This window comes from Malus domestica, chromosome 08 (assembly GCF_042453785.1).
Source record: "Malus domestica chromosome 08, GDT2T_hap1".
NCBI lineage: Eukaryota > Viridiplantae > Streptophyta > Magnoliopsida > Rosales > Rosaceae > Malus > Malus domestica.
Genome location: NC_091668.1, coordinates 22,747,490 through 22,773,147, shown reverse-complemented (window position 1 = coordinate 22,773,147; position 25,658 = coordinate 22,747,490). Strand labels below are relative to the sequence as shown.

The 25,658-nt window shown below is 37.1% G+C and overlaps 1 protein-coding gene and 1 pseudogene across 1 annotated transcript; both read right to left on the bottom strand.

The window, feature by feature from the left end:
- The window catches only part of LOC139198107 (protein TRANSPARENT TESTA 1-like), a 28,396-nt pseudogene extending 22,055 nt beyond the window's left edge, over positions 1-6,341 (bottom strand).
- A 2,511-nt stretch (positions 6,342-8,852) lies between these two features.
- On the bottom strand, positions 8,853-22,294 carry LOC139198106 (uncharacterized). Its single transcript, XM_070826369.1, has 2 exons — positions 21,960-22,294; positions 8,853-8,943 (listed from the first exon to the last, which is right to left on the bottom strand). Exons 1-2 carry the CDS (start codon positions 22,292-22,294, stop codon positions 8,853-8,855), a joined length of 426 nt encoding a protein of 141 aa, XP_070682470.1.
- Between the last annotated feature and the right edge of the window lie 3,364 nt (positions 22,295-25,658).

The window sequence follows — 25,658 nt, the reverse complement described above, 5'->3', positions numbered from 1 at the left end:
CCCCCAAGTCGCCGAGCTAGGGAATCTGCTGAAAGAGATGACAGACAAGGTAAGCAATCAGAGCTCCGGCTGATTGTTCACCTTCTCCCCATCTTGCAGCAGCATGAAGGATAAAGAGAAGAAAAATGAGAAGAGATGATATGGGATACTTTTGCTTTTGAAGAAGTAACTTTCCACAGGCTTATTCTTGAACTGAGCTGGAGGATTTTCTGGTTTCCTCCAGAGTATAAGGCCGACTGAAGAATTTGAGGGTCAAAACAAGTCCATCAAATCTAGAGTACGTTCGACCCTGCTGATATGGGATACTTTTGCTTTTGACAGAGTAATGGAAGTATCGGCACGTGTGCTGTTCCGCTTGTCTCCACATGCTTCCTTGTATCCTTCGCACTTGCCCTATCTGTTCCTCAAGCAGATGCGGTATCTTCCCTGGAAACATAAGCTATTGAAGATGAGTACTCGAGAGCAATGCCAGGTAAGTAATCAGGTAAGGGGTTCCAGGCAGTCAGTTCCTGGCTGGGAGCTTGATTTCAAGTGCTGACTGATTGCTCTCTTTCTCCTTGTCTTGCAGGTAAAAACAAGGCCAAAGGAAAAGACAGGGAAAAAGCATGATATGAGATACTCTTGCTTTTAACCCTGATGATATGAGATATTCTTGCTCTAGTATAGCTTGTTTGCAGAGGTATTATCGGGGGGAAAGAAAGCAGAATATTTCGAAAGGCTTCGTTGGGAGTGCCCTCTCAGATATGAGGAAGGGTTGAGCATTTTTGCAGGTCTGCCTGTCCGTTGGGGATGGAGGTCGACATATATAGGAGTCTCCCTAACAACAAGTAGTAATGTTATTCCTTTACCCTGCTTGGTCATAGCACGGTAGTGGGGGCTGCCAGCTTCACATGTTTTAACTCTGTCAGAGCACTTTGAAAAAGTGGTATGTGGTATCTGGCTCTCGAGATTCGGAGAACGATGCTTCTTCGATTTTTGAGAAAGCAATCATGCTGGGGGTCTGGCTCTCGAGATTCGGGGAGCAGAGTCTCTTCGATTTTTGAGAAAGTAATCATGTTGGGAGTCTGGCTCTCGAGATTCGGAGGGCGGTGCCTCTTCGATTTTGGAGTAAGCAATCTTGTTGGGAGTATTTTCTCGGATGTGAGTAAAGGTTGGGCATGTTTGCTAGTCTACCTTGCCACGAAGCACGGAGGTTGACACACAGGGACTTTCCAATTATCCAGCAGTGGTACTGTGCCTTTACCCTTGTGGGTAATAATATGGTAGCTAGACCTTCAAAATTTATGTGTCTAAACTTTGTTAGTGCTGTTTCTTTGCTATTCTTTTACCTTTCTTGGTCAGAGCGATGTAGTGGGAGCTGCAAGCTTCACGTGCTCAACTTTGGCAGAGACTTTGGCAAAGTTATCTGTGGTACCCATGAGCTATTGTTGCGTGTGGGAAGTGGGTGATTGAACAGTAAGATTCATGTGCTTTCTACTTCACCAGAAGTCTTCGACAGAATGCCCATAATTTCCGCAAAGCTGAGTGTGCGTGTGACAGGTGCTGACAAGGCTAGAAAAGTAGGTGCCTCTTCGATTTCTGAGATCGGCCCTCGTGGTCTCTGAGCAGCCCAGCTTTTGAGAAAGCGAGCGCCTCTTCGATTGATTCGGAGAACGATGCCTCTTCGATTTTTGAGAAAGCAATCATGCTGGGGGTCTGGCTCTTGAGATTCGGGGAGCAGTGTCTCTTCGATTTTTTAGAAAGTAATCATGTTGGGAGTCTGGCTCTCGAGATTCGGAGGGCGGTGCCTCTTCGATTTTGGAGCAAGCAATCTTGTTGGGAGTGTTTTCTCGAATGTGAGTAAAGGTTGGGCATGTTTGCTAGTCTACCTTGCCACGAAGCACAGAGGTTGACACACAGGGACTTTCCAATTATCCAGTAATGGTACTGTTCCTTTACCCTCTCTTCGATTTTTGAGAAAGTAGTCATGTTGGGAGTCTGGCTCTCGAGATTCGGAGGACGGTGCCTCATCGATTTTGGAGCAAGCAATCTTATTGGGAGTGTTTTCTCGAATGTGAGTAAAGGTTGGGCATGTTTGCTAGTCTACCTTGCCACGAAGCACAGAGGTTGACACACAGGGACTTTCCAATTATCCAGTAATGGTACTGTTCCTTTACCCTCTCTTCGATTTTTGAGAAAGTAGTCATGTTGGGAGTCTGGCTCTCTAGATTCGGAGGACGGTGCCTCATCGATTTTGGAGCAAGCAATCTTATTGGGAGTGTTTTCTCGAATGTGAGTAAAGGTTGGGCATGTTTGCTAGTCTACCTTGCCACGAGGCACAGAGGTTGACACACAGGGACTTTCCAATTATCCAGCAGTGGTACTGTTCCTTTACCCTTGTGGGTAATAATATGGTAGCTAGACCTTCAAAATTTATGGGTCTAAACTTTGTTAGTGCTGTTTCTTTGCTATTCTTTTACCCTTCTTGGTCAGAGCGATGTAGTGGGAGCTGCAAGCTTCACGTGCTCAACTTTGGCAGAGAACTTTGGCAAAGTTATCTGTGGTACCCATGAGCTATTGTTGCGTGTGGGAAGTGGATGATTGGACAGTAAGATTCATGTGTTTTCTACTTCCCCAGAAGTCTTCGACAGAATACCCATAATTTCCGCAAAGCTGAGTGTGCGTGTGACAGGTGCTGACAAGGCTGGAAAAGTAGGTGCCTCTTCGATTTCTGAGATCAGCCCTCGTGGTCTCTGAGGAGCCCAGCTTTTGAGAAAGCGAGCGCCTCTTCGATTTCTGAGATCGACTTTCGTGGTCTTTGAGCAGCCCAACTTTTGAGAAAGCAAACACCTCTTCGATTTATGCGATCAACCCTCGTGGTCTCTAAGCAGCCCAGCTTTTGAGAAAGCAAACGCCTCTTCGATTTCTGAGCAGGCGCCTCTTCAATGTCTGAAGCTCCGTCGAGTGCAGCTTTTTATAGGGGCTAGCATTAAGTTCCAAAGCACACTTGAATCTCCACCAGTAGAAGCTCCATTCTTGCACTTCTAAGATCTTGATTTGTCCGACCTCTTCTCTCTTCAACACCTTTGAAAATGTCTGGCCCCTCCGACCGTCGTTTTGACTTGAACCTTGTTGAAGAGGCAGCCCCGCCTTCTCCAGACAACATATGGCGCCCATCCTTCGTCTCCCCTACTGGTCCTCTTACCGTTGGGGATTCCGTGATGAAGAATGATATGACCGCTGCGGTGGTGGCCAGGAACCTTCTCACTCCCAAAGATAACAGACTACTTTCCAAACGGTCTGATGAGTTAGCTGTTAAGGATTCGCTGGCTCTCAGTGTTCAGTGTGCAAGTTCTGTGTCTAATATGGCCCAACGCCTATTTGCTCGAACCCGCCAAGTTGAATCATTGGCGGCCGAAGTGATGAGTCTCAAACAGGAGATTAGAGGGCTCAAGCATGAGAATAAACAGTTGCACCGGCTCGCACATGACTATGCTACAAACATGAAGAGGAAGCTTGACCAGATGAAGGAAACTGATGGTCAGGTTTTACTTGATCATCAGAGATTTGTGGGTTTGTTCCAAAGGCATTTATTGCCTTCGTCTTCTGGGGCTGTACCGCGTAATGAAGCTCCAAATGATCAACCTCTGATGCCTCCTCCTTCTAGGGTTCTGTCCAGTACTGAGGCTCCGAATGATCCCCCTCCGATGCCTTCTCTTTCTGAGGCTGTACCGACTGCTGAGACTTCTCCTAAGCAACCTTTGTGAAGGCTCCATCTTGTTTGTTTATTTTGACTCATGTATATGTACACATTTGTAGCTTATCGGGGATATCAATAAATAAGCTTTTCTTCATTTCAACGTATTGTGTTAAATACACCAAAGCCTTCTTCGCTAAGTTCTTTGAATTTTCTTTTGTTGAAGCTTGTATGTTGAAGCTTTCTGAGTGGAGCATGTAGGTTGGGGTAGTGTTCTCTTAATTTTCCGAGTGAGGAAAACTTCTCGGTTGGAGACTTGGAAAATCCAAGTCACTGAGTGGGATCGGCTATATGAATCTTAGAACGCCATTGTGCTCGGTCCTGTGTCATGTCCTTCGTTAGATCCAAGTACTCTAAGTCTTTTCTTAGAGTTTCTTCCAAAGTTTTCCTAGGTCTTCCTCTACCCCTTCGGCCCTGAACCTCTGTCCCATAGTCGCATCTTCTAATCGGAGCGTCAGTAGGCCTTCTTTGCACATGTCCAAACCACCGTAACCAATTTTCTCTCATCTTTCCTTCAATTTCGGCTACTCCTACTTTACCCCGGATATCCTCATTCCTAATCTTATCCTTTCTCGTGTGCCCACACATCCAACGAAGCATCCTCATCTCCGCTACACCCATTTTGTGTACGTGTTGATGCTTCACCACCCAACATTCTGTGCCATACAGCATCGCCGGCCTTATTGCCGTCCTATAAAATTTTCCCTTGAGCTTCAGTGGCATACGGCGGTCACACAACACGCCAGATGCACTCTTCCACTTCATCCATCCAGCTTGTATTCTATGGTTGAGATCTCCATCTAATTCTCCGTTCTTTTGCAAGATAGATCCTAGGTAACGAAAACGGTCGCTCTTTGGTATTTCTTGATCTCCGATCCTCACCCCTAACTCGTTTTGGCCTCCATTTGCACTGAACTTGCACTCCATATATTCTGTCTTTGATCGGCTTCGGCGAAGACCTTTAGATTCCAACACTTCTCTCCAAAGGTTAAGCTTTGCATTTACCCCTTCCTGAGTTTCATCTATCAACACTATATCGTCTGCGAAAAGCATACACCAAGGAATATCATCTTGAATATGTCCTGTTAACTCATCCATTACCAACGCAAAAAGGTAAGGACTTAAGGATGAGCCTTGATGTAATCCTACAGTTATGGGAAAGCTTTCGGTTTGTCCTTCATGAGTTCTTACGGCAGTCTTTGCTCCTTCATACATATCCTTTATAGCTTGGATATATGCTACTCGTACTCCTTTCTTCTCTAAAATCCTCCAAAGAATGTCTCTTGGGACCCTATCATACGCTTTTTCCAAATCTATAAAGACCATGTGTAAATCCTTTTTCCCATCTCTATATCTTTCCATCAATCTTCGTAAGAGATAGATTGCCTCCATGGTTGAGCACCCTGGCATGAACCCGAATTGGTTGTCCGAAACCCGTGTCTCTTGCCTCAATCTATGCTCGATGACTCTCTCCCAGAGCTTCATTGTATGACTCATTAGCTTAATACCCCTATAGTTCATGCAATTTTGTACGTCGCCCTTATTCTTGTAGATAGGCACCAAAGTGCTCGTTCGCCACTCATTTGGCATCTTCTTCGTTTTCAAAATCCTATTGAAAAGGTCAGTGAGCCATGTTATACCTGTCTCTCCCAAAACTTTCCACACTTCGATTGGTATATCGTCTGGGCCTACTGCTTTTCTATGCTTCATCTTCTTCAAAGCTACAACCACTTCTTCCTTCCGGATTCGACGATAAAAAGAGTAGTTTCTACACTCTTCTGAGTTACTCAACTCCCCTTAAGAAGCACTCCTTTCATGTCCTTCATTGAAAAGATTATGAAAATAACCTCTCCATCTGTCTTTAACCGCATTCTCTGTAGCAAGAACCTTTCCATCCTCATCCTTGATGCACCTCACTTGGTTTAGGTCCCTTGTCTTCTTTTCCCTTGCTCTAGCTAGTTTATAGATATCCAACTCTCCTTCTTTGGTATCTAGTCGTTTATACATATCGTCGTAAGCCGCTAACTTAGCTTCTCTGACAGCTTTCTTCGCCTCTTGCTTCGCTTTTCTATACCTTTCACCATTTTCATATGCATATAAGAGAAAATTTGTACCAAAGATGATTTCTAGTCGGATTGTACCAAAACTTTGAACGAGATCAATTATGTATTGAAACAAAACAATGGTTATATACCTGCAGATTATTGTAATGTTTAAACGTTTTGAAGCAGACATGGCAAGAAAAATGTGTGAAGCCAATGAGTATTCGTTCTGGAGTTGGAATCCAATATTTTTGTGCTGTCACATTATCTTCGTCATCTTTCCAATCAGTCAAATAACTCATAGAGCCATCCGAATAATCTGGAAGACCGATGTGCAAGGCCACAGTGACTTCATCCTCTTTATGATCTTCATTGCATATTGCTTTATGGTTTTCATCTTGGGAATTTGGCACTTGGTCAGGAGAACGAAGTAGGCAGCTTATCAATGGTAGAGGCTCAAGATTAGCATTTGGGATCTCACTAGGAAAAAGATTGAAGGTCTCGAAATTTTGATTTGAAGAAAATAAGGGGGAGGAGCTCGGAGAAATTTCAAAGGGCTCCATTTTATAAGAGTGATTATTAAAAGTGTAATAGAACGCTGCATGTAATTGACTAAAGATCAAGGTTTTTATAATGAGACCATAGCATGAAATATATGCATGGTATCATGAGAGAGAGAGAGAGAGAGAGAGAGAGAGAGAGAGAGAGAGGAGTATAGAGGGGTGGCTGGAGAATATTGCAGTTGAATGAAAGGAACCATTGTTGAGGGGGTCATAACTATGTGCTGTATGGACTGTGTATATCATTGGGGAAAGGAAGGAAATAACCTTAAATTCTGTGGCCCATCTCATCTGAATTTAGCAACAATTGCACCACATAGGGTTGAAAATCCAAGGCAATGTGTATCATCGTGCGGTATGTGCAAATTATATATCCAACAGTCAACCCGCACCAGAAGAGAGAGAGAGTTGCAGGGTGAATCATTAATTTCTAGTTATTTAGGAGCCTATAGACATTTACCTTACGTGCAAGTTTTAGTTAACCTAGCTTATACAGTTGAGTTGTCATCCTAGCTACCTTTGTTTTCCCCCAATATTTGACATGTTATCTTCAGTTTAATTAATTGCGACCTGTTGGAAAATTAAGATTTTGGAAAAATAACCAAAATTTAGACCTTGTATAGAATTATAGTCATTTTTTTAATTTTATGATAATTATAACCAAAAGTTGATATAAACTTACTAATATATCCTTAATAAATAAAAACTTCCTCATATAAAGGAACTGCAGGCCAGAGCTTCTCCTCTTACCTCTAAGAGATCATCCTCCAAAATCTGCAAACTTAATTCGACAGTAGAATGTCCAGTAACTCACTGGAATTGCGAGCTGAAATTGCCCAAGATGCTGTCAACATAATGTAAACATGATAGATCAATTAGATAAAAGTCCCATATATTGGTATGAAAGCAATCAGATATTCAGGAGATTATGATAGATCAATCATTTGTCCACGATGATGTCCTGTCAAGTGAAACCAATCATTTGTTCAAACCCAGGTTTGATCATGCAAGTATTTTTCAGAAAACAATTCAACAAATTTTAACTCAGCAGAATTACAATAACAAGATCAAATTGTACGCCACAAAACTACCAAGATCATATTCAGCATAATTTTTTCAGTCCTAGCTTGCAAACACAAGCATTCAAATTTCAATTAAAACCATCGAAAATTCAATATCTTTTTCATTTCCTTACCTTTCCCACCAACCAAACAGAAGCCAAGAGAATCTGTAAACCAAGAACCAGAAGAAAATTTCTAATCAGCGAGAAAGTGGTTCTGGTTTTAGAAAGAGAGGTTGGCATAGTGAGAGAGAGACAAGGGGAGAAGATGCTAGTTTTTAGTTATTAAGGGTATATTAGTAATTTTATATTAAATTTTTGTTATAATTATCATAAATTTAAAGGGTGGCTATTATTCTATACAAGGTCTAAATTTTGATTATTTTTCCCAATTTCCCTAGAAAATCTTAGTATTTTATGATTATTTGGGTTTGCTTGTTAGTTTAGTTTATCGATGTAACTCATCCAAATTAGGGTTTTTAGGTTTTGCTCTTTATAAATATAGCTTATAGTTTAATACAAAGTTAAAGGGGGTGAATTTAATGGGGAATTGGAGGGATTTTAATTCTTTTAATGAATCTAGGGGTATTCAATCAGGATTTTAAGTGATTCTCTGAAATTTAAGGTGTATTCAATTAGAATTTTAAAATAGTTTATTAAAAACCTTAGAAATCAGGATGTATTTAATTAAGATTTTAAAGAAGTTTATAACGTTTTATATGTATTCAATTAGAAATTGATTTTAAAAATTTTAGAAAGTTGAGGAATAAAGGGAATCTGAGAGATTTCGTAGTGTATTTTAAGCATCCACAAATCTCACTCTCCCCATGAAATTTTAAGGGAATTGAATCAAAATTTTATATGGAATCTCTACAAATCAATTCAACTCCATAAAAATTCATGAATTTATAAATCAATTAAAGTCTCTCAAATTCTCAATTGAATACATCTCCTAAATTAATCAAGATGTAACATCTTGCAGTTTTGTAGCTGTTTTGACATTCTCATTTGTTTAAGAATATTCTTTATTAGTGTGTAGTCTTGTTTGATATCACTGGTTGTCTGTCTCGTTTAGGTTTGTGCAAAAATATTTTGGTTTTGTTCTGGGATTTTGTCTTGATTAGGGTTTAGACTATTTATTCGTGGGTAGTTTGAAAAAAAAAAAAAAAAAAAAAAAAAGAGTCGGTAAAAGAAAAACTGGAGTCTCGCCGCTAGCTAGCCTACTATGCTGAATCTGCATCGGAACCACAAGTTACACCATCATCGTTGAAGTTTGTTTCTGGAAACCCAGAAATCCCCTGCTCCAAACCACGATCGAGTCGCTGCCCACTACACTCTCCCCGCCTCACCGACCTTCTGCATCATCCCGCCGTCCGTATTCGTCCCTAATGAAGCCCAGATCCGAGAACCACTCGAATCGAGTTCGTCTCCACTTGAAGTCCTGTAAGCCTGCATCACTGACTATCTGATATACCCGCATCAAACCCACCGCCGACCACCAGGTCTACTGTGCTTGTTTTGCAAGTATGAAGAAGACCAAACCTCCTAAAATGGAAGTAAGAAAAAAAAAAGGAAGAGAAAAAAAAGAAAAATAAAATAAATAAACGCAAGGGAAGAGAAAAAAAAATGAAAAGAAAAAGGAACCTAAATATTCGGCTGTTTGTTTTGAGAGGCCCACACGGGTAAGTAAGAATGCAAAAATGATGGACCTTGTTTTGAAGGCCCACATAGTTTGGGTATCTGCCGTTTTTCTTCGCAACGATCACTCGAGTGCTTGGACTTGCGACCACTCGAGTGATGTTGTATACCTAGTTATAAATTGAATCATTTTCTATAATTAGATCGTTTGCTGCCATCTCAGTTCGCTAGTTCTCCATTCACTAGTCAAGTCAATGCCAGTCAAGTTTGCATGCCTACCAGTCCGCCTAACAGAGCCAGTTCGCATCTGCATGTTTCGAAATCAATGTCGTATATCGCCATGAGTTTGATGGGGTGTTGGAAACTATTAGTATTTTATGATTATTTGGGTTTGCTTGTTAGTTTAGTATATGGATCTAGCCCGCCCGAATTAGGGTTTCTAGGTTTTACTCTCTATAAATATAGCTTATAGTTTAGTATGAAGTTAAGTTAGTCAAGATGGAGCCTTTTGCGATTCTGTAACCGTTTCAGCATTCTCGTTTGTTTAATATTATTCTTTATTAGTGTATACTCTTGTTTGTCGCACTCTGATATTCAACTAACCTCACTGCTAGAACATACAACAAAATTATTGTGGTAAGTTATTCTAGTTTATTGTTATTTTCATAATTTTGAACATAATTACTACCTCGTTTCCATTAGAGCTCGAAGAGTTCGAAAATGTAGTTCGAGCTCGAAATACCTAGTTGCCATCCCGACTCATAAGCACCACTACCAAATGAACCAACAATTTGGACTAGAGATTTCGAAAGACCTAGTTACGAAAAATCATATCTTAGGCCTTTTTGTCTTTTGCATGAGATAACATTTATGCATGGACCTAGCCTGTAACGAATGCTTGTTGGAGCCACTAGTAGAAAAAACTATTTAATCGATCAAACTTTACAAGGCGCACCAAATTTCGTTGCGCAAGGGAGGGTATCATTGCACGAAAATGTCATGACCATAAAAAATAAAAAACATAATGCAACGAAGAGTTTCGTCGCGCAAAGCCTTTGCACGAGAAAAGTAACGATTCGGCGTGCAATGTCTAAGAAAAAAGTGGCAAGATGGAGACTTGGCACCAACATCTCGCCCAACGCCCAATTTGCACAAAAATCTTGAGCTATCGAACATTTCGTTGCGCAAAGGTCTCTGAAATGGCCAGTGAGATGATGAGTTGATATTTTACTATATTTTATCATAATCTTAGTATTAATTTATTGGTTTTTTTGGGTGAATTTTGATGCTTTGAATTATATTTCTAATGTAGCACATTTGACTTCCTCTTAAGCATAAAGTAATCAAAAAATGATTGTTTTAAAGTTTCATATTTTTCTACTAAGTTGTTTGACTGTGGCAATGAAACAAAGGTCCAACCCGTAGCTTTCCCAAATTGTCGTTTTTGGATGTTTTGGGCATTTTGGAGGTCAAGATGACATATTTTAAGGAAGATTTGTTCTGAGGATTTCTAGGGACGTCTTCATCTTTCAAAAGAGACCTTTTGGGACCAAATCAGAGTTGATTTGGTCAGTCAAAAGTCTGATTTTCTGAGAAGTCCGAATTTCAGTTCAATTAGGAAACCTTTTATTTGCTAGTTTATTATTTATTATGTTTCCTAGGTTTATTCTAAGACCTTTTCTAGGTAGGGTATTATTTTGTAGTAGTATAAACAAGGCTTTTTTTTTTTTTGGATGAATCCAAGGTATCCCCCGCAGTAGGCGAGGACTAGTCCGTTGAGCTGGGTCGAACTCTAATCGAGGGGCAAGCTCTCCCAGTGTTGGCTTCTTCATTCACAATGCTCGAACTCGAGACCTTACTTAAGGAGAACAAGCTCCTTACCACTTGAACGACCAAGCATTGGTATAAACAAGGCTATTTAGCCATTAGGGAAAACATATCAATTTAGAGAGCTTTTGACGATTCAAGTTTATTTTTAAGGTATTTTCTATCTTTTTTTCTATTTCAATAACATTCCTTTTGTTTTATGGTTGTTCGTAACTAATTTCCGTTTGTTAAGGCGAGGCCACTAACCTTAGCATGAATATGTAGTCTTTATTCAATTGCTTATGATATTCTGCATGCATACTTTGAATTATTAATCATTGTGTTTAAACTGTCTCTATATCTTAATGCTTAGCTACCATTAGGATGTTTAGATAAGTAATCGGATGCAAGTCGGTCGGAATATCACCGGAGGATAAAGTATTGCTTCTTGTGGTTAATAATTGTTATTTCACCTAAGGAGAATTATCATGCTCTTAGGGATTGCATGGTTTTTCAAAGGGTTTTTACATAACTTAATAAGCCTTGCATGTTCATATTTGATATGAATATCACAAACGGGTTGCATGTTAGATATACATTCTTGCTTGAAATCATGAGGTGAATATGCATTAGGAAAACCTAACCTTCAAAGTTGTATGTGTAATTTATAAGTAATTGATAAAGTTACATAGAATTGTTAAGGTGACGACAGAACCCTAGTGTTTCTCAACTTTAATTTTCAAAATTGTTTTCTTTTGTTTCCTTTATTTTACCAATTTATTGAATTATTTTTATTTAAAATTCGTTTTTAATATTTTAGGTCACAAAAATAACATTTTTCAAACCTTGTTTTAAATAGTTAATTAAGAATTAGTTTAAATACAAATTATTCATTCAATCCCTGTGGAAAACGACTTTGCTTGAGCTGCTATACTACTATAACATTGTACTCTTGCAAATATTTTCTAGTGTTTTTATCCCTAATTTTTCGATTTTAATAAAATTCCTTTTGTTTATGGTTGTTCGTAACTAATTTCCGTTCGCTAGGGAAAGGCCATGAGCCTTAGCATGAATATGTAGTCTTTGTTCAATTGTTTATGATATTATACATGCATACTTTGAATTATTAATCACTGTGTTTAAATTATCTCTATGTCTTAATGCTTATCTACCATTAGGATGTTTAAATAAGTAAACATATGCAATTCGGTCGAAATATCACCGGAGGATTTACTATTGCTTCTTATGGTTAATAATTGTCATTTCACCTAAAGTGAATATCACGCTCTTAGAGGTTGCATGGTTTTTCAAAGGGTTTTCACATCTTAATGAGTCTTGCATGTTCATATTTGATCTGAATATCACAGACGGGTTGCATGTTAGATATACGTTCTCATAGTGGAGCCAAGGTCGGTGCAATGGGATTCCTTGACCCCAATAACCTTGTGGCCAAATTGTAGGCTCTTTTCGGCTAACAGTAAAAGGCAAAGAAAAATTGAAAGGCTAGAGCCTTTTCAGTGTCGAAAGCCCCAAACAAGAAAAAGGAGATGCTGCTCCATTTGTTAGCCATCACTAGGGGTGGGAAATTTTTCCATAAACCAATTTACCGATCGAACCATACACATTGGTTCATAATGGTATGGTATAGTTTTGGCATTTTTTCATAATCGGTTGGCATTATACCGAACCAACAATTAATGGTATGGCTTTGGTATTGGATTTTATATACCGGCAGTATGCCATACCTACCAATATATATATATATATTCTATTTAGATAATTTAGGTATTTTTTACATGCTTGACATGTGAAGAACTGGAAAAATCTAAGTATTGCTATATTTTTTCTAATTCTAATTATAGTACTTCAATCCAATATTTATTGATATTTTTAATTTATTATTCAATATTACCTCTTATTCTAATCATACTTTTTTTTATGTAAAATTTGAATTGAAATAGTTGATGGTTCTACATCTTAAGCAGGAACATCAATTCGAAGTGCTTCGAAGAATTGATTCATGGAACATTTCACATGCATTGGTTGATGTTACTTCAATGATGTTGCATTATCAAAACAACAAGTTATTTGTTTTGGGATTATAATAAGGGGATCTTATAACCAGAACCATACTTTTGAGTTTTGAATTTTTTTGTTTTATGCATTAGTTGCTACAATTGAACTTTGACAATTATACTAGTTAAACTTTTCAGTTTGTGAACTTATAACTATTTGGATTATGTTTGATGACATTGTTGTTGGCTTATTAAGTTTTGATTTGATTTTCATTTTAATTTGTTAAGTCATGATTATGTTGGCTTATCATCAATTGAAAAATTGCAGCAGCAACTTCTTTTTCTCTTTTCTGGTTTGTTGTTTACAGGTCGGTGCATGGTCCTGAGCTATTGTTTTTGTAGCTTATTTACAAACCATTAGTTGTGCCATTTACCAACCGAACCAACCAATAATTTTGGCTGAACCGATTTTTGGCAACCTCAAGAAGATGGTTGGCTAGCGGTATCTAATTTTCAATAATTATGTATATGTGGTTGGAATGTGGCATAAGGAATTTGGCACGATTTGCCAACCGAACCCAGCCCTAGCCACCACTCCATCAAAGTTGTAGTTGTTGTACTAGTTTTGAGTTACACTAACTATGGAGAAACCTCATTAAAATTTTCGAGTCTTTTATGTTTTTTTTTTTTTTTTGAATTTTATTTGTTATATTTCATGTAGGTTTGCTTGAGTTCGTTTCCAATTGGTTATGGTGTTGTTTTTAGCACAATAAACCCATCGTCCATCTCTGTATACATCACCAACAGCTCTTTCTCCCTCTCAGTGCCTCTTCTTCACCCATGCCCACAAATCTACCACCTAGCTGTTTCCAAATCATCAGACCTGCGTTTTAGACCTCCCATGTCTAGGTCGTCGAATCAGCCAGCAGCTTGTGATTCTGAACACAAAATCTATAGCATAAGCCACAACAGTATACTCTTGACCTCGTCATTGTAAAGTCCTGGCTCCGTCAATGTACATTCTTGCTTAAATATCACGAGAAGAATATGCATTAGGAAAAACCTAACCTTCAAAGTTGCATGTGTAATTCATAAGTAATTGGTAAAGTTACATAGGGTTGTTATGGTGACAGTGTAACCCTAGTGCTTTCATAACTTTAATTTTCAAAACCATTTTCTTTTGTTTTCTTTATTTTACCAATTTATTTAAAAAAATTAATATTTTAGGTCACAAAACCAACATTTCCCAAACCTTGTTTTAAATAGTTAATTAAAAATCAGTTTAAATACAAATTATTCATTCAATCCTTGTGGAAAATGATCTTACTTGTACGGCCATACTACGATAACCTTGTACTCTAGGGATAAAAACACTAAAAAATACTTGCAAGAGTACAAGGTTATCGGAGTATAGCAGCTCAAGTAAAGTTGTTTTCCACAGGGATTGAATGAATAATTTGTATTTAAACTAATTCTTAATTAACTATTTAAAACAAGGTTTGGAAAATGTTGATTTTGTGACCTAAAATATTAAAAACGAATTTTAAATAAATTCAATTAAATAAATTGGTAAAATAAAGAAAACAAAAGAAAACGGCTTTGAAAATTAAAGTTGTGAAAGCACCAGGGTTCCACCGTCACCCTAACAATCCTATGTAACTTTATCAATTACTTATGAATTAGACATGCAACTTTGTAAGTTAGGTTTTCCTAATGCATATTCTCCTCGTGATATTCAAGCAAGAACGTATATCTAACATGCAACCTGTTTGTGATATTCAGATCAAATATGAACATACAAGACTCACTAAGTTATGTGAAAAACCTTCGAAAAACCATGCAACCCCTAAAAGTGTGACATTCGCCTTAGGTGAAATTAGAATTATTAACCACAAGTAGCAATACTTAATCCTATGTTGATTTTCCAACCAAATTGCATCTGTTTACGTATCTAAACATCCTAATAGTAGCTAAGTATTAAGATATAAAGTAGGCTTGGCAAACGGGGCGTGTTTGCCGTGTTCGTGTCATTTTCGTGTAACACCTGTTATCTTAACAGGTCATGTCATGTCACACCCATTATCTTAACAGGTTGGATCATTTTATCCAACAAGTAAAATGACCTGACTCGTTAAGAAAAATATTACTTCAAAAACTTATTCGTACCGATAAACCCCAATTTTCACAAGCCGTAGAAACGAAAAACCCCAAATTGAAGAAATGAAACCAATCTTAATTTGAAAACTAATTCAAAGCAAAACCCTATAGTTTGAAACTAATTCGAAAGAATCAACCATTACCTTGATTAGGGCTCGAGATTCGCTCGATCCAAAGAGAATCAGAGACAAAAGTAGTAGATCGACTAGTGGTGGGTTACTAGGTTGTATGTGGTGACAGTGGTGTGGTGGAGGGAGACTAGAGAGGGTGGTCATGGAATCATGGCTGGCCGGAGTTGAGGTCCGAGACTGAGATTCAAGAGTTCAGTTCGAGAAAGAAAGCAACTACTTCGATTTGAGCCTTCGATAATGAAAGAGAGTCTGATTTAGGATTGAGAGAAACATTCGACGGCCGAGATTAAATCTCTGCCAATCCAACGGTCATCAATTTTCCTTTTTTTATTATTTGAAAAAAATACACACACACACACATATTTATATTTTAACTTTTAGTTCAGTTCGGCATTAAATTCTAATGTTTAATTATAGTATTTGCTTTTAGTGCTATAAAATTATTTAATTAATATTTTTATTATTGTGTAACGAGTTGTCCACGTGTATACAGTATACCTAGACCGACCAGTTATTTAACAGGTGTTTATCGGGTTACCCGATTCGTTATCATGTTGACTTGAAAAACTGTTAATTTCGTGTCTTGTCGTGTCGGGTTAACAGGTCGTGTTAAAAATTGTCAGGCCTAATATAGTAACAATTTAAACACAGTGATTAATAATTCAAAATATGCATGCAGAATATCATAAGCAATTAAATAAAGACAACATATTCATGCTAAGGCTTGTGGCCTAGCCATAGCAAACGGAAATTAGTTACGAACAACCATAAAACAAAAGGAATTTTATTGAGATAGAAAAAGGATAGAAAACACCTTGAAAATAAACTTGAATCATAAAAAGCTCTCTAAACCGAATTCTCTAAACTAATGCGTTTTTCCTAATGGCTAAATAGCCTTGTTTATACTACTTTAAAATAAAACCCACCTAGAAAAGGTCTTAGAATAAAACTTGGAAACATAATAAAATAATAAACTAGTAAATAAAAAGTTTCCTATGTGAATTGAAATTCAGACTTCTCATAAAATTAGACTTCTGACCGACCAAATCAACTCTAACTTGGTCCCAAAAGGTCTATTTGAAACTTGAATATCCCCTACAAATCCTCAGAAGGAATCTTCCTGAAAATATGCCATCTTGATCTCCAAAATGCCCAAAAACGACAATTTGGGAAACCTGCGTGCTGAGCCTTTATTTCATTGCCATGGTCAATGGCTCGGTAGAAAAATCTGAAACTTTGATACAATCATCTAGAACATGAGCATCCTCCAATTGGAATCACTCTAAAATTCATCCATTTCATTACCTTATGCTCTAGATGAATTCGAATGTACTATATTAGAAATATAATTCAAAGTATTAAAATTCACCAAAAGAAACCAATAAATTAATACTAAGATTAGGGTAATTACTGTAAAACAAAGTATCAAAATTCATCCATTAGGTTACTTTATGCTCCAGATGAGTCGCACGCCATGCTTGTGCACGACGTTGGGTCATTATTGTAGAACAAATGTCCTCCAAAGTGCGTTTTGGAAAAAAAAAGTGTTAGAGGACATGAAGAAGTCTATGTTGGATGAGTTAGCAGTAAGTGCCAATTAGACTGAGGATAATTTTAGGATAATTTCTTAATTTTAGACTAAAGATTCAGGAAAAGTTTTAATTAATAATTTTAGGATTATTTCTTAATTTTAGAGGAGCTTAGGAGGAGCTGCCACTTCATGAAAATCGAAGGAGTTCATCTCGTGTAAGGCAGGGTTGCACAAAGGTAAAGCTACTCTGTAGATAGGGATCTAGGAATTGAGCTTGTGGGGTCTTTGTATGAACTTTGTTTATACTAGTGGATTAGACTCAATGGAGAATTCCCGATTTTTTTACCCATAGGTGGGTTTTTCCGGTCAAAAACATCTTGTGTTCAAAGTTATTTGTATTGTGTCATACTTCTTGAAGGGAAAATAATGAGATTCATGTGGGATTTCTAGTGACTAGCATGCATATACACTTCAAAATTTATATACATAGCAACGGAAGCATGTTATCACATAATATCAAAGCTATAGTCATGCAAATCCTCTTCAAGATGCATAGGTTTATATAAGATACATCAAAACATTTTAGTGAAGAACAAAGTGTAGGTTTAGTTTTATACCTCTTGATCTAGATCTTAGACCAAGGATGGACCACCTCCAAGCCCTTTGCTCCTTGAACTCCTTGAGCCTAGCCTCCTTCCTTGCCTCCTCCACTTTGTTTAGAATGAGTGCTCCTAGGTTCTCTTCAAGTTTCCAAAATTGAAAACCTCTAAAGATCCTCACCCACTAGTGTAGTGAGAAGGATGAAGGAATAACCAAAGGGGTGAAAAGATGATTAGCTAAAATCCCCCTATGGTGGCCAGCCCTTTAAGTGTTAGAGAGATATTTTTCTTTTTTCTCTTTTGTTCTTTTAACACTTCAAAAACCCTAATGAAACATTTGCTATAAAGTTCCTTTTATAGCAAAAAAGAAACAAGTCAACATTTGACCTTTCTCTCCCTCCTTTGGCCGGCCCCTTTGTGTTGTTTGGGCTTTGGGCTTTTATTTATTTCAAGTCATCCAATACTTGAATAAAAGCCCAATGGGTTTAGGCCCAATGGGCCCAATTAAACCCGAACGTTTCTTTAAGCCCAAAACGATCTTATATCGCTTTTATGATTTCTTTAGCCTTTCTAATTAATCACAACACTTAATTAATCCAATTAATTATTTCCATCATCCATTAATTACTCACTACAAGAGTGTATTGGTGAACAATCGTTTTAGGTTCTAATTAGCAAGGCAGTGAGGTGATTGGCACCAATCCAATTGATTACATTTAATCCAATCACTTAGTGAATTAAAACTTACTTTTAATTCACCTTCTTCTTTGACGACTACATTTAATCATCTAGAAGAACTCACAAGCCACGAGTGACATCTAACCATATATCATGGCTACCCAAGCTAATGTAGAAGTTGTTCGGAGAACCTATTCAGTTGGAATTACAATGTAATTCGATCCTTCTCTAAAACAATACTCTCAATCACATCACTAGGGTATGGATATATTATGTCAAACCCCTAATGTGATTATTCCTTCTTATATGATTCAATTGAGTCGTATAGGAACGCTTTCCTTTATTACGCTCGATACTTCGGCCGAAGATTCCAGAATCATATCTTAGAGTATTCATCCTCTCTTAACGAGGATTAGAGATTCCTTGTTGCGCATTCACTTGCCTTCATGTCTAAGTGGCTTAACCCCGACTATGCCGTGGACACCCGCGGATGGAGTGATTTTGACATAATCAAAGATCAAGTACTTAACCACAAGACAACGATGATGCCTCAGGTCAAAGGACTACTTACATTATTCCAACTATTAGAGTTACTTGCTTGACATGTGAGTAGACCTCCATGCAAGTACTCTCGTTTGATTGTGTTCAGTGAACTCATTCCCTTAATGAGCACCTACATACTTGTCTTAGTGTCACTACACGAATGGGATGAGACTTTCCATCCTTCTAATTGAAGCGGACATAGTATGTACCGGTCTATGCATTGTCAGTATCCCTCCAACAATCCTATGACCAGGAACCTTTTGGACATGATGGTTATGTGAAGAAGGTCTCTGTAGTCTAACTTCATTAGATTACTTCTTCAATCGATCCATTGTCCATGGATTCACCATTTAGGACATATATCGTTTATAAAGATAGTCCTAAATAGTATCTTTGTCATTTGATGTATAAGAGTCATCTATACATCCATTTATTGTCCTGAAAGGTTTCTTCCAAAGATTGACTTTCAGGGCATATTTCCAACAGTCTCCCACTTGCACTAAAGTCAATCACTAGTGTATCTTATACATGCTAGTTGAGAGAGCTTATGCTCGTAGGTTAACTTGGTTATGTATTAATCCTTTTTATTTAAAAGGGATTCACTTATCAAATGTTTCCAAAACATTTGATGATGTCTCTTTCTTGTGTTCGAATACTTTGATGAGACCTTGATTTCATGGCTTGAGCTATCGCCCCATTACGTCGTAGTGTCCTACTAACGACCTTATGGTTTGGATTCAATCATTGGTTCTAAAAGAACCTCTTCCATTCAAAACACCTTTTGAAGCAGTTTCTAAAACAATATATCGTCATATATTTCGTTTGTATACTTTATACAAACTTTGCTCCAACCTTGAGACCATTGTAGTACAATACTTACAATACATTCATATGATTAGTACTTCATCCATTATGCAGTTCCATTTGTTAAAATGGCTTATTTTCACTTTGGTTTATAACCTAAGTGAACGCACACTTCCAGAGTCCCACTCTGATGTTCCTTTCTTAAAGGCAATAATACTCTATCAGTTGCTTTGGTTCTGATCCTGGGCTATAGTAATATCTTAAAGTGACAACCCCTGTGGTTTTTCACCTTTGGATATCATCTCACAAGTCCATACATGTGTCCCTTTTGTGATTTTATGACATATTCATTATAAGGGTTATGAAAGTGATTTTCTATCATATAGGAAAACACCTTCTCAAATCTTCAACATTTGAGATTTAATTTCCCCATTAAACATTCTTGAGATAGCCTTGCTATATCATTAAGTCCAATTTCAAGTCTATACTCCAAAATTGACCGTGTCACAATTTTGTCATTTTTTAGTAACATCTATGTTTTATCAAGTCTGTCAAATAGACTTTATTCATATCTTGTTGCTCAAATTATGACATCACTCCCACTGGCCTTGTTGTAACTTAGCATTCATTCAAAGTTTAATACTTATATTTTCTTGATTTGAATGCATATTGCTCCCACTAACTTGTCTTGGATCTATTGACAATCATTGAGATCCATTAGCTTATTTGATGATGTCTCAACAATTTTGGGACTATCAACAACTCTAGCTAACAAAAGTTATTTAAACGAACATACATAAAAGAATTCCTTCTCAAGTAATTCCATTTGATATGTGTGACTTGTTTTATCAAGTCTATTCATTTAAATTATATGGTGTCATACACCATACTTCAAGTTTTAGTCATACTAAGACCTTTAATGTAGTCATATAAGAATTATCCAAGTCTTTAGTGGAAGCATGGCTCCTACTAAGGATATAGAAACTCAACCATTCCTTCTAGGTGGTTGATATAATTTTTTATCAAAACTACATAGAGCGTTATAGTTACAAGAGGTGCAGAATTTGGATTGTCTTGTTGTTAAACCATATGTTGTGACTCATTTTGAAACTATTCCCTTTTGTTTCATCAACTTGTCCAAATGCTTTGTTATTAGCTTGTTCTCATGAAAGAGAATGATGGACAACTCCCAACATATAACCATTTTATGCTAGGTTGACGACACCAACATTCAAAGACTATTCTTTAGAATGTTACACAACATTGAATTTTAACGTTTTGAAGAGCTTGAGTCTTTTAACAATTAAAATTACAAACTCTTAATAGTAGTGAAGTACTATTATTCTTTAGACAACTATAAACCAATCATATTCAAGTTTATATCCTTTTTCTCACCTCCCACTATTTCTCATGAGTTTAATGAGAAATTCACTTCATACATTCAAAATGTATAAACGTGGAGTATACGGGTAGAGGACATTGTGGAGTAGCTTTAAAACCTTTCAAGCTCATTTGTTTCAATCTCCACTAAGTCGATGTCTTGCTATTAAGTGACTAAAGTCTTTTAAACATTTCATAGATTTAGACACATCATTCTTGGTTTAATCACTAACACACTTGTCATTTTAAAACGATTTTAAGAATGCCCAATTAGTTGTTCAAAACTACTAATTTAATCAAGAGTGATCTTGATTATTGTGGTTTAAGTGATAACCATATAAGAAACGTTTTTCTTTATTACTTATATCATTATAATGTGATATTCCTTTTCTTCAAGAAAGGAATCTCTAGACCCTTTTTCAATTCATATAGAACTCATATGTAGACAATTGGAACCAAATCTAAAGATTCATTGTATCCTTCTATGTCCTACACGTGAGATCTATCCATAATTGATAAGTCTAAAGTTTGGATATCGCATTACATAAGTGATATAAATCTTGCATCTCAACTAGGATACAACAAGACAATATTCAATTCATAACACTACTTTAAGGAAATAATATATTAGAAGGCATTCATCACATTACATTGATATGATAATTCAAACATTCATAATGTTTAATACAAAAAGAATTAGCTCTATACATTTAGAGACTAATTATATACCTTCATGTAGGCACCAATAGTGGTCTTCCATCATATGAAGCCACATTATAAGTTCTTAACAAAATAAGAAAGTTTAAAGACTATCTTTAAGTGCCTAACAAACTTCCTAAGTAGTTAGCAAAAATATGGTGGCCGAACCCTTCTCCAACCTTTTCCTTGCTTGTTCAACTTCTACTTGGCTCCTCCACCTATATACAATTATATAAGTGATTAGCTCTTTATATCAAATATAAATATTTAGAAGATCTAACAATTAGAATTGAAGATAAGAACATAAACCATACATTGTGGCTTGTCCTTTAGAGTTGCAAGGTATAACCTGCAATTCCTCTTCCAATGCCCCTCCTTTCCACAGTGGTGGCAAGTCCTCTTGGGCTCCTTTGCCTTCTTTTTCCTCACTCCTCCTTGCGGCTTAGGAGTGGGTGACTTCTTCTCCTTCCCTTTGCCTTTGCCTTGCGGCTTGGCCTTGGAAGAGGATGGCTTGTTGTAGGCTACTGCAGCAGTCCCTACAACATTCTCTTTCTTCATAGTCTTCTCAGCGGTTACTAACATGTTTAGTAACTCAGAGAGAGTGCTATCCATCGTGTTCATATTGTAGTTCATAACGAACTGCGAGAACGAATCAGAAAGAGAAGCCAAGATGAAGTCCTGGGCCAATTCCCCGTCAAGTGGAGTCCCTAGGTTCTCCAGTTGTTCAATGAGTCCAATCATCTTCAGTACATGTTGATGCACTGGAGCTCCCTTGACCATCTTGGTCTTCACAAGTTCACTGACAGTGCTAAAGCAACGGTTGCGCGTCCCTTCACCATATAACTCCGTAAGATAGAGTATGATGGAAGATGCACTGTTCATGCCCTCGTGCTGTCTCTGTAGCTCCTCATTCATGGAAGCCAACAGATAGCACTTAGCTTGTGTATCATCCTCAACGTGCTTGTCATACTTAGCACGTTCATCCTCAGTGGCCTCAAGGCCGAGAGGTATGTGAGGTGGGGCCTTGTCTAGCACGTAAACAATCTTCTCCAATGTTAGGAGAATCTTGACATTACGATACCATGATGGGAAATTGTGCCCCTCTAGGCAATGTTTGTCGAGTATTTTCGCAAGTGTGCTTCCAACCATATCTAAATACATAAACAATAAAATAATTAGTTTGATTGTTGATTAAATCAAACGATTCGGGTCTTTAAACTGAATGACACCATCTACCATTTTTGGCAAATTCCATATCCCTCAAGATGGAATCTCGGAGATTTCAATGAAAGCTCCTAGCGGGTTATGGGAGGCTCACTATTACCAAGCCCACCTCACGATGATACGATATTGGCTAGCAAAAATAATAATGAGAGGGTACATTTACCCATTCACAACAACCTCTTGTGATTACCCATCTTTTTGGCCTCTAGAAAACAATGCCTCACGATGATACGATATTGGCACCATTTTTCTTAGTTAAGTTCTTTCCCACCATGCCGGTTTAGATAGGGGTCTAAGTATGACCTCACGATGATACGATATTGGCCACACTCGTTGCCTACCTTCACCTCATCAAATGTTTTAAATAAACTCCTCCTGAGTATAAGCATGCACTTTGCACTCCCGCATGATAGGGTGAAGGCGGTGTACAAGTCATAAACGATTGGAGCCTACCACGGTGGAAGGCCACGAAAAAGTGTTCAAAGCACTCTTACGCTTTCAACTTAATATTGTATGTTGGTTGAGGGATTTTAAGGTCTCATCAATTTTATTTGTTTAATTACATTCAAATAAATTGTGTCCTATTATAACTACTAGTCCAAAGTTAATGAAATTAGTAGCATATGATATCCCCACTATTTGTTTTCATAAAACAAATCAATATCAAAACATTTTTCAAAATATTGGAGATATATATAACTACTAATTGTATTCATTATAGTTTAGTAGTGTATGATACTCCCACTATTTGTTTTGAGAAAAACAAATCAATATCAAAAACGAATTTTTCAAATATTGGAAGTAACTACTACTACTATGGTTTTTGCATTCCTTTGAAATTGGACTTTATAGTTATCTCAGGCTCTTTGGATGACCATGGACTTATTGGGTTAATTCAACAACGAGCCAACATTGTTGAATAAGATCTAGGGAAGGTTGTGTCGTTTTAATTACGTGCTTTCAATCCAATTAAAACATTTTTCATTGAGCCATTAGAAATGAAAGACAATCATTCATTGCTAATTAGGGCGTTGGACCCAATTAATCTTTAATCTCTTGACAAAACCCTCTTTTAATCATGTCACCTTACCAATAGTTAAAGAAACTCTAGTCTAGTACTAGAGGGAATCAACTAATTGAAAGAGATTAAGAAGTAATAAGAATTACAAACCGATTTGTACAAATTCCTACAAATTACAAATACTAAGAGGGAGAGAAAGATTAATGTCTATCATGACAAGGTCCAATTGAAATAGTAATTAAAACACATTCCCAAGGTTCAAACAATTTGAGTTTAGCGCCTTTTCTCATAGCTCAATTATCGTTTAAGGCATAAGTCCATAGTCAACCATTTTCTAACTACTTAATCACATTAAATAATTAATAGGAATGCAACATAAACAATTAGATTTAGTGCATATGGGCATAATAGTATTATGAGTTTAAACAACTAACAAAATTAAAATCAAATATTTTAACTTTCTAGTTAGTATGGGCCTAAATGCAAATACAAAAAGTTAGGGGTCAAACCGTAAATACTTGAAAGTAATTATCAACTTTTCAAAAAATTACAAAATAGCCCCACAAGTGGATAAATCCACTAGGGAGGCCGGCCAAATTAAGGAGGATGGGAGGTTTCTTACACATTGCATTGAATTAATACAAAGTAGAAAAAAATCCAAATTTTACTTGTCACTTGACTTAAGCTTTAAAGACTTTAAGAAAAGGGTGATGGAAATTCACCTAGTCAAGTCTAGGTTTTATTAAATTTTTGGGAAGGCTATGGATGGTATGTATATCATCCAAAACCATAAAACATTATATAAACATCAAATAAAACCACTTTCACCAAAACCAAAACCATGAACACCAAGAACAAAACCATGAACATAATTTCAAGATTTGTATATTCTTGGTGATTTTTTCAAACCCAAAAGCAAAAATGACAAGATCTCTACTTTCTAGCTTTAAAAGGATGTGTGAGTGGCTTACAATAAAACACAAACACAAGCCAAAAACCACCCCCAAAACCGTGCCCTCCCCTATGGAACTTTAGCCCCAAATTTTGTTCCAAAACTCAATATTCATTCATGCATCCAAAACACTTTTTGCATGCATATCTTTTTCAACTCTTGATTCACATTTTTCAACATTTGAAAAACAAAAGATAAACATACTTTGAATGAAGAAATAATATGTCATACATCAAATTAAAACTCATATGCATAAAATCCAAAAGGACACATCAAATATAAACCTTTGGCTCTGATACCACTTGAAGGGAAAATAATGAGATTCATGTGGGATTTCTAGTGACTAGCATGCATATACACTTCAAAATTTATATACATAAGCAACGGAAGCATGTTATCACATAATATCAAAGCTATAGTCATGCAAATCCCCTTCAAGATGCATAGGTTTATATAAGATGCATCAAAACATTTTAGTGAAGAACAAAGTGTAGGTTTAGTTTTATACCTCTTGATCTAGATCTTAGACCAATGATGGACCACCTCCAAGCCCTTTGCTCCTTGAACTCCTTGAGCCTAGCCTCCTTCCTTGCCTCCTCCACTTTGTTTAGAATGAGTGCTCCTAGGTTCTCTTCAAGTTTCCAAAATTGAAAACCTCTAAAGATCCTCACCCACTAGTGTAGTGAGAAGGATGAAGGAATAACCAAAGGGGTGAAAAGATGATTAGCTAAAATCCCCCTATGGTGGCCGGCCCTTTAAGTGTTAGAGAGATATTTTTCTTTTTTCTCTTTTGTTCTTTTAACACTTCAAAAACCCTAATGAAACATTTGCTATAAAGTTCCTTTTATAGCCAAAAAGAAACAAGTCAACATTTGACCTTTCTCTCCCTCCTTTGGCCGGCCCCTTTGTGTTGTTTGGGCTTTGGGCTTTTATTTATTTCAAGTCATCCAATGCTTGAATAAAAGCCCAATGGGTTTAGGCCCAATGGGCCCAATTAAACCCGAACGTTTCTTTAAGCCCAAAACGATCTTATATCGCTTTTATGATTTCTTTAGCCTTTCTAATTAATCACAACACTTAAT

What these genes read in the sequence shown, in the direction of transcription:
- LOC139198106 (XM_070826369.1), bottom strand. Translation starts at nt 22,294, where the DNA reads ATGAATGAGGAGCTACAGAGACAGCACGAGGGCATGAACAGTGCATCT. An exon ending in CTCTCTGAGTTACTAAACAT is followed by an intron (nt 8,944 to 21,959) that starts GTTAGTAACCGC and finishes CTTCCATTTTAG; the next exon opens with GAGGTTTGGTCTTCTTCATA.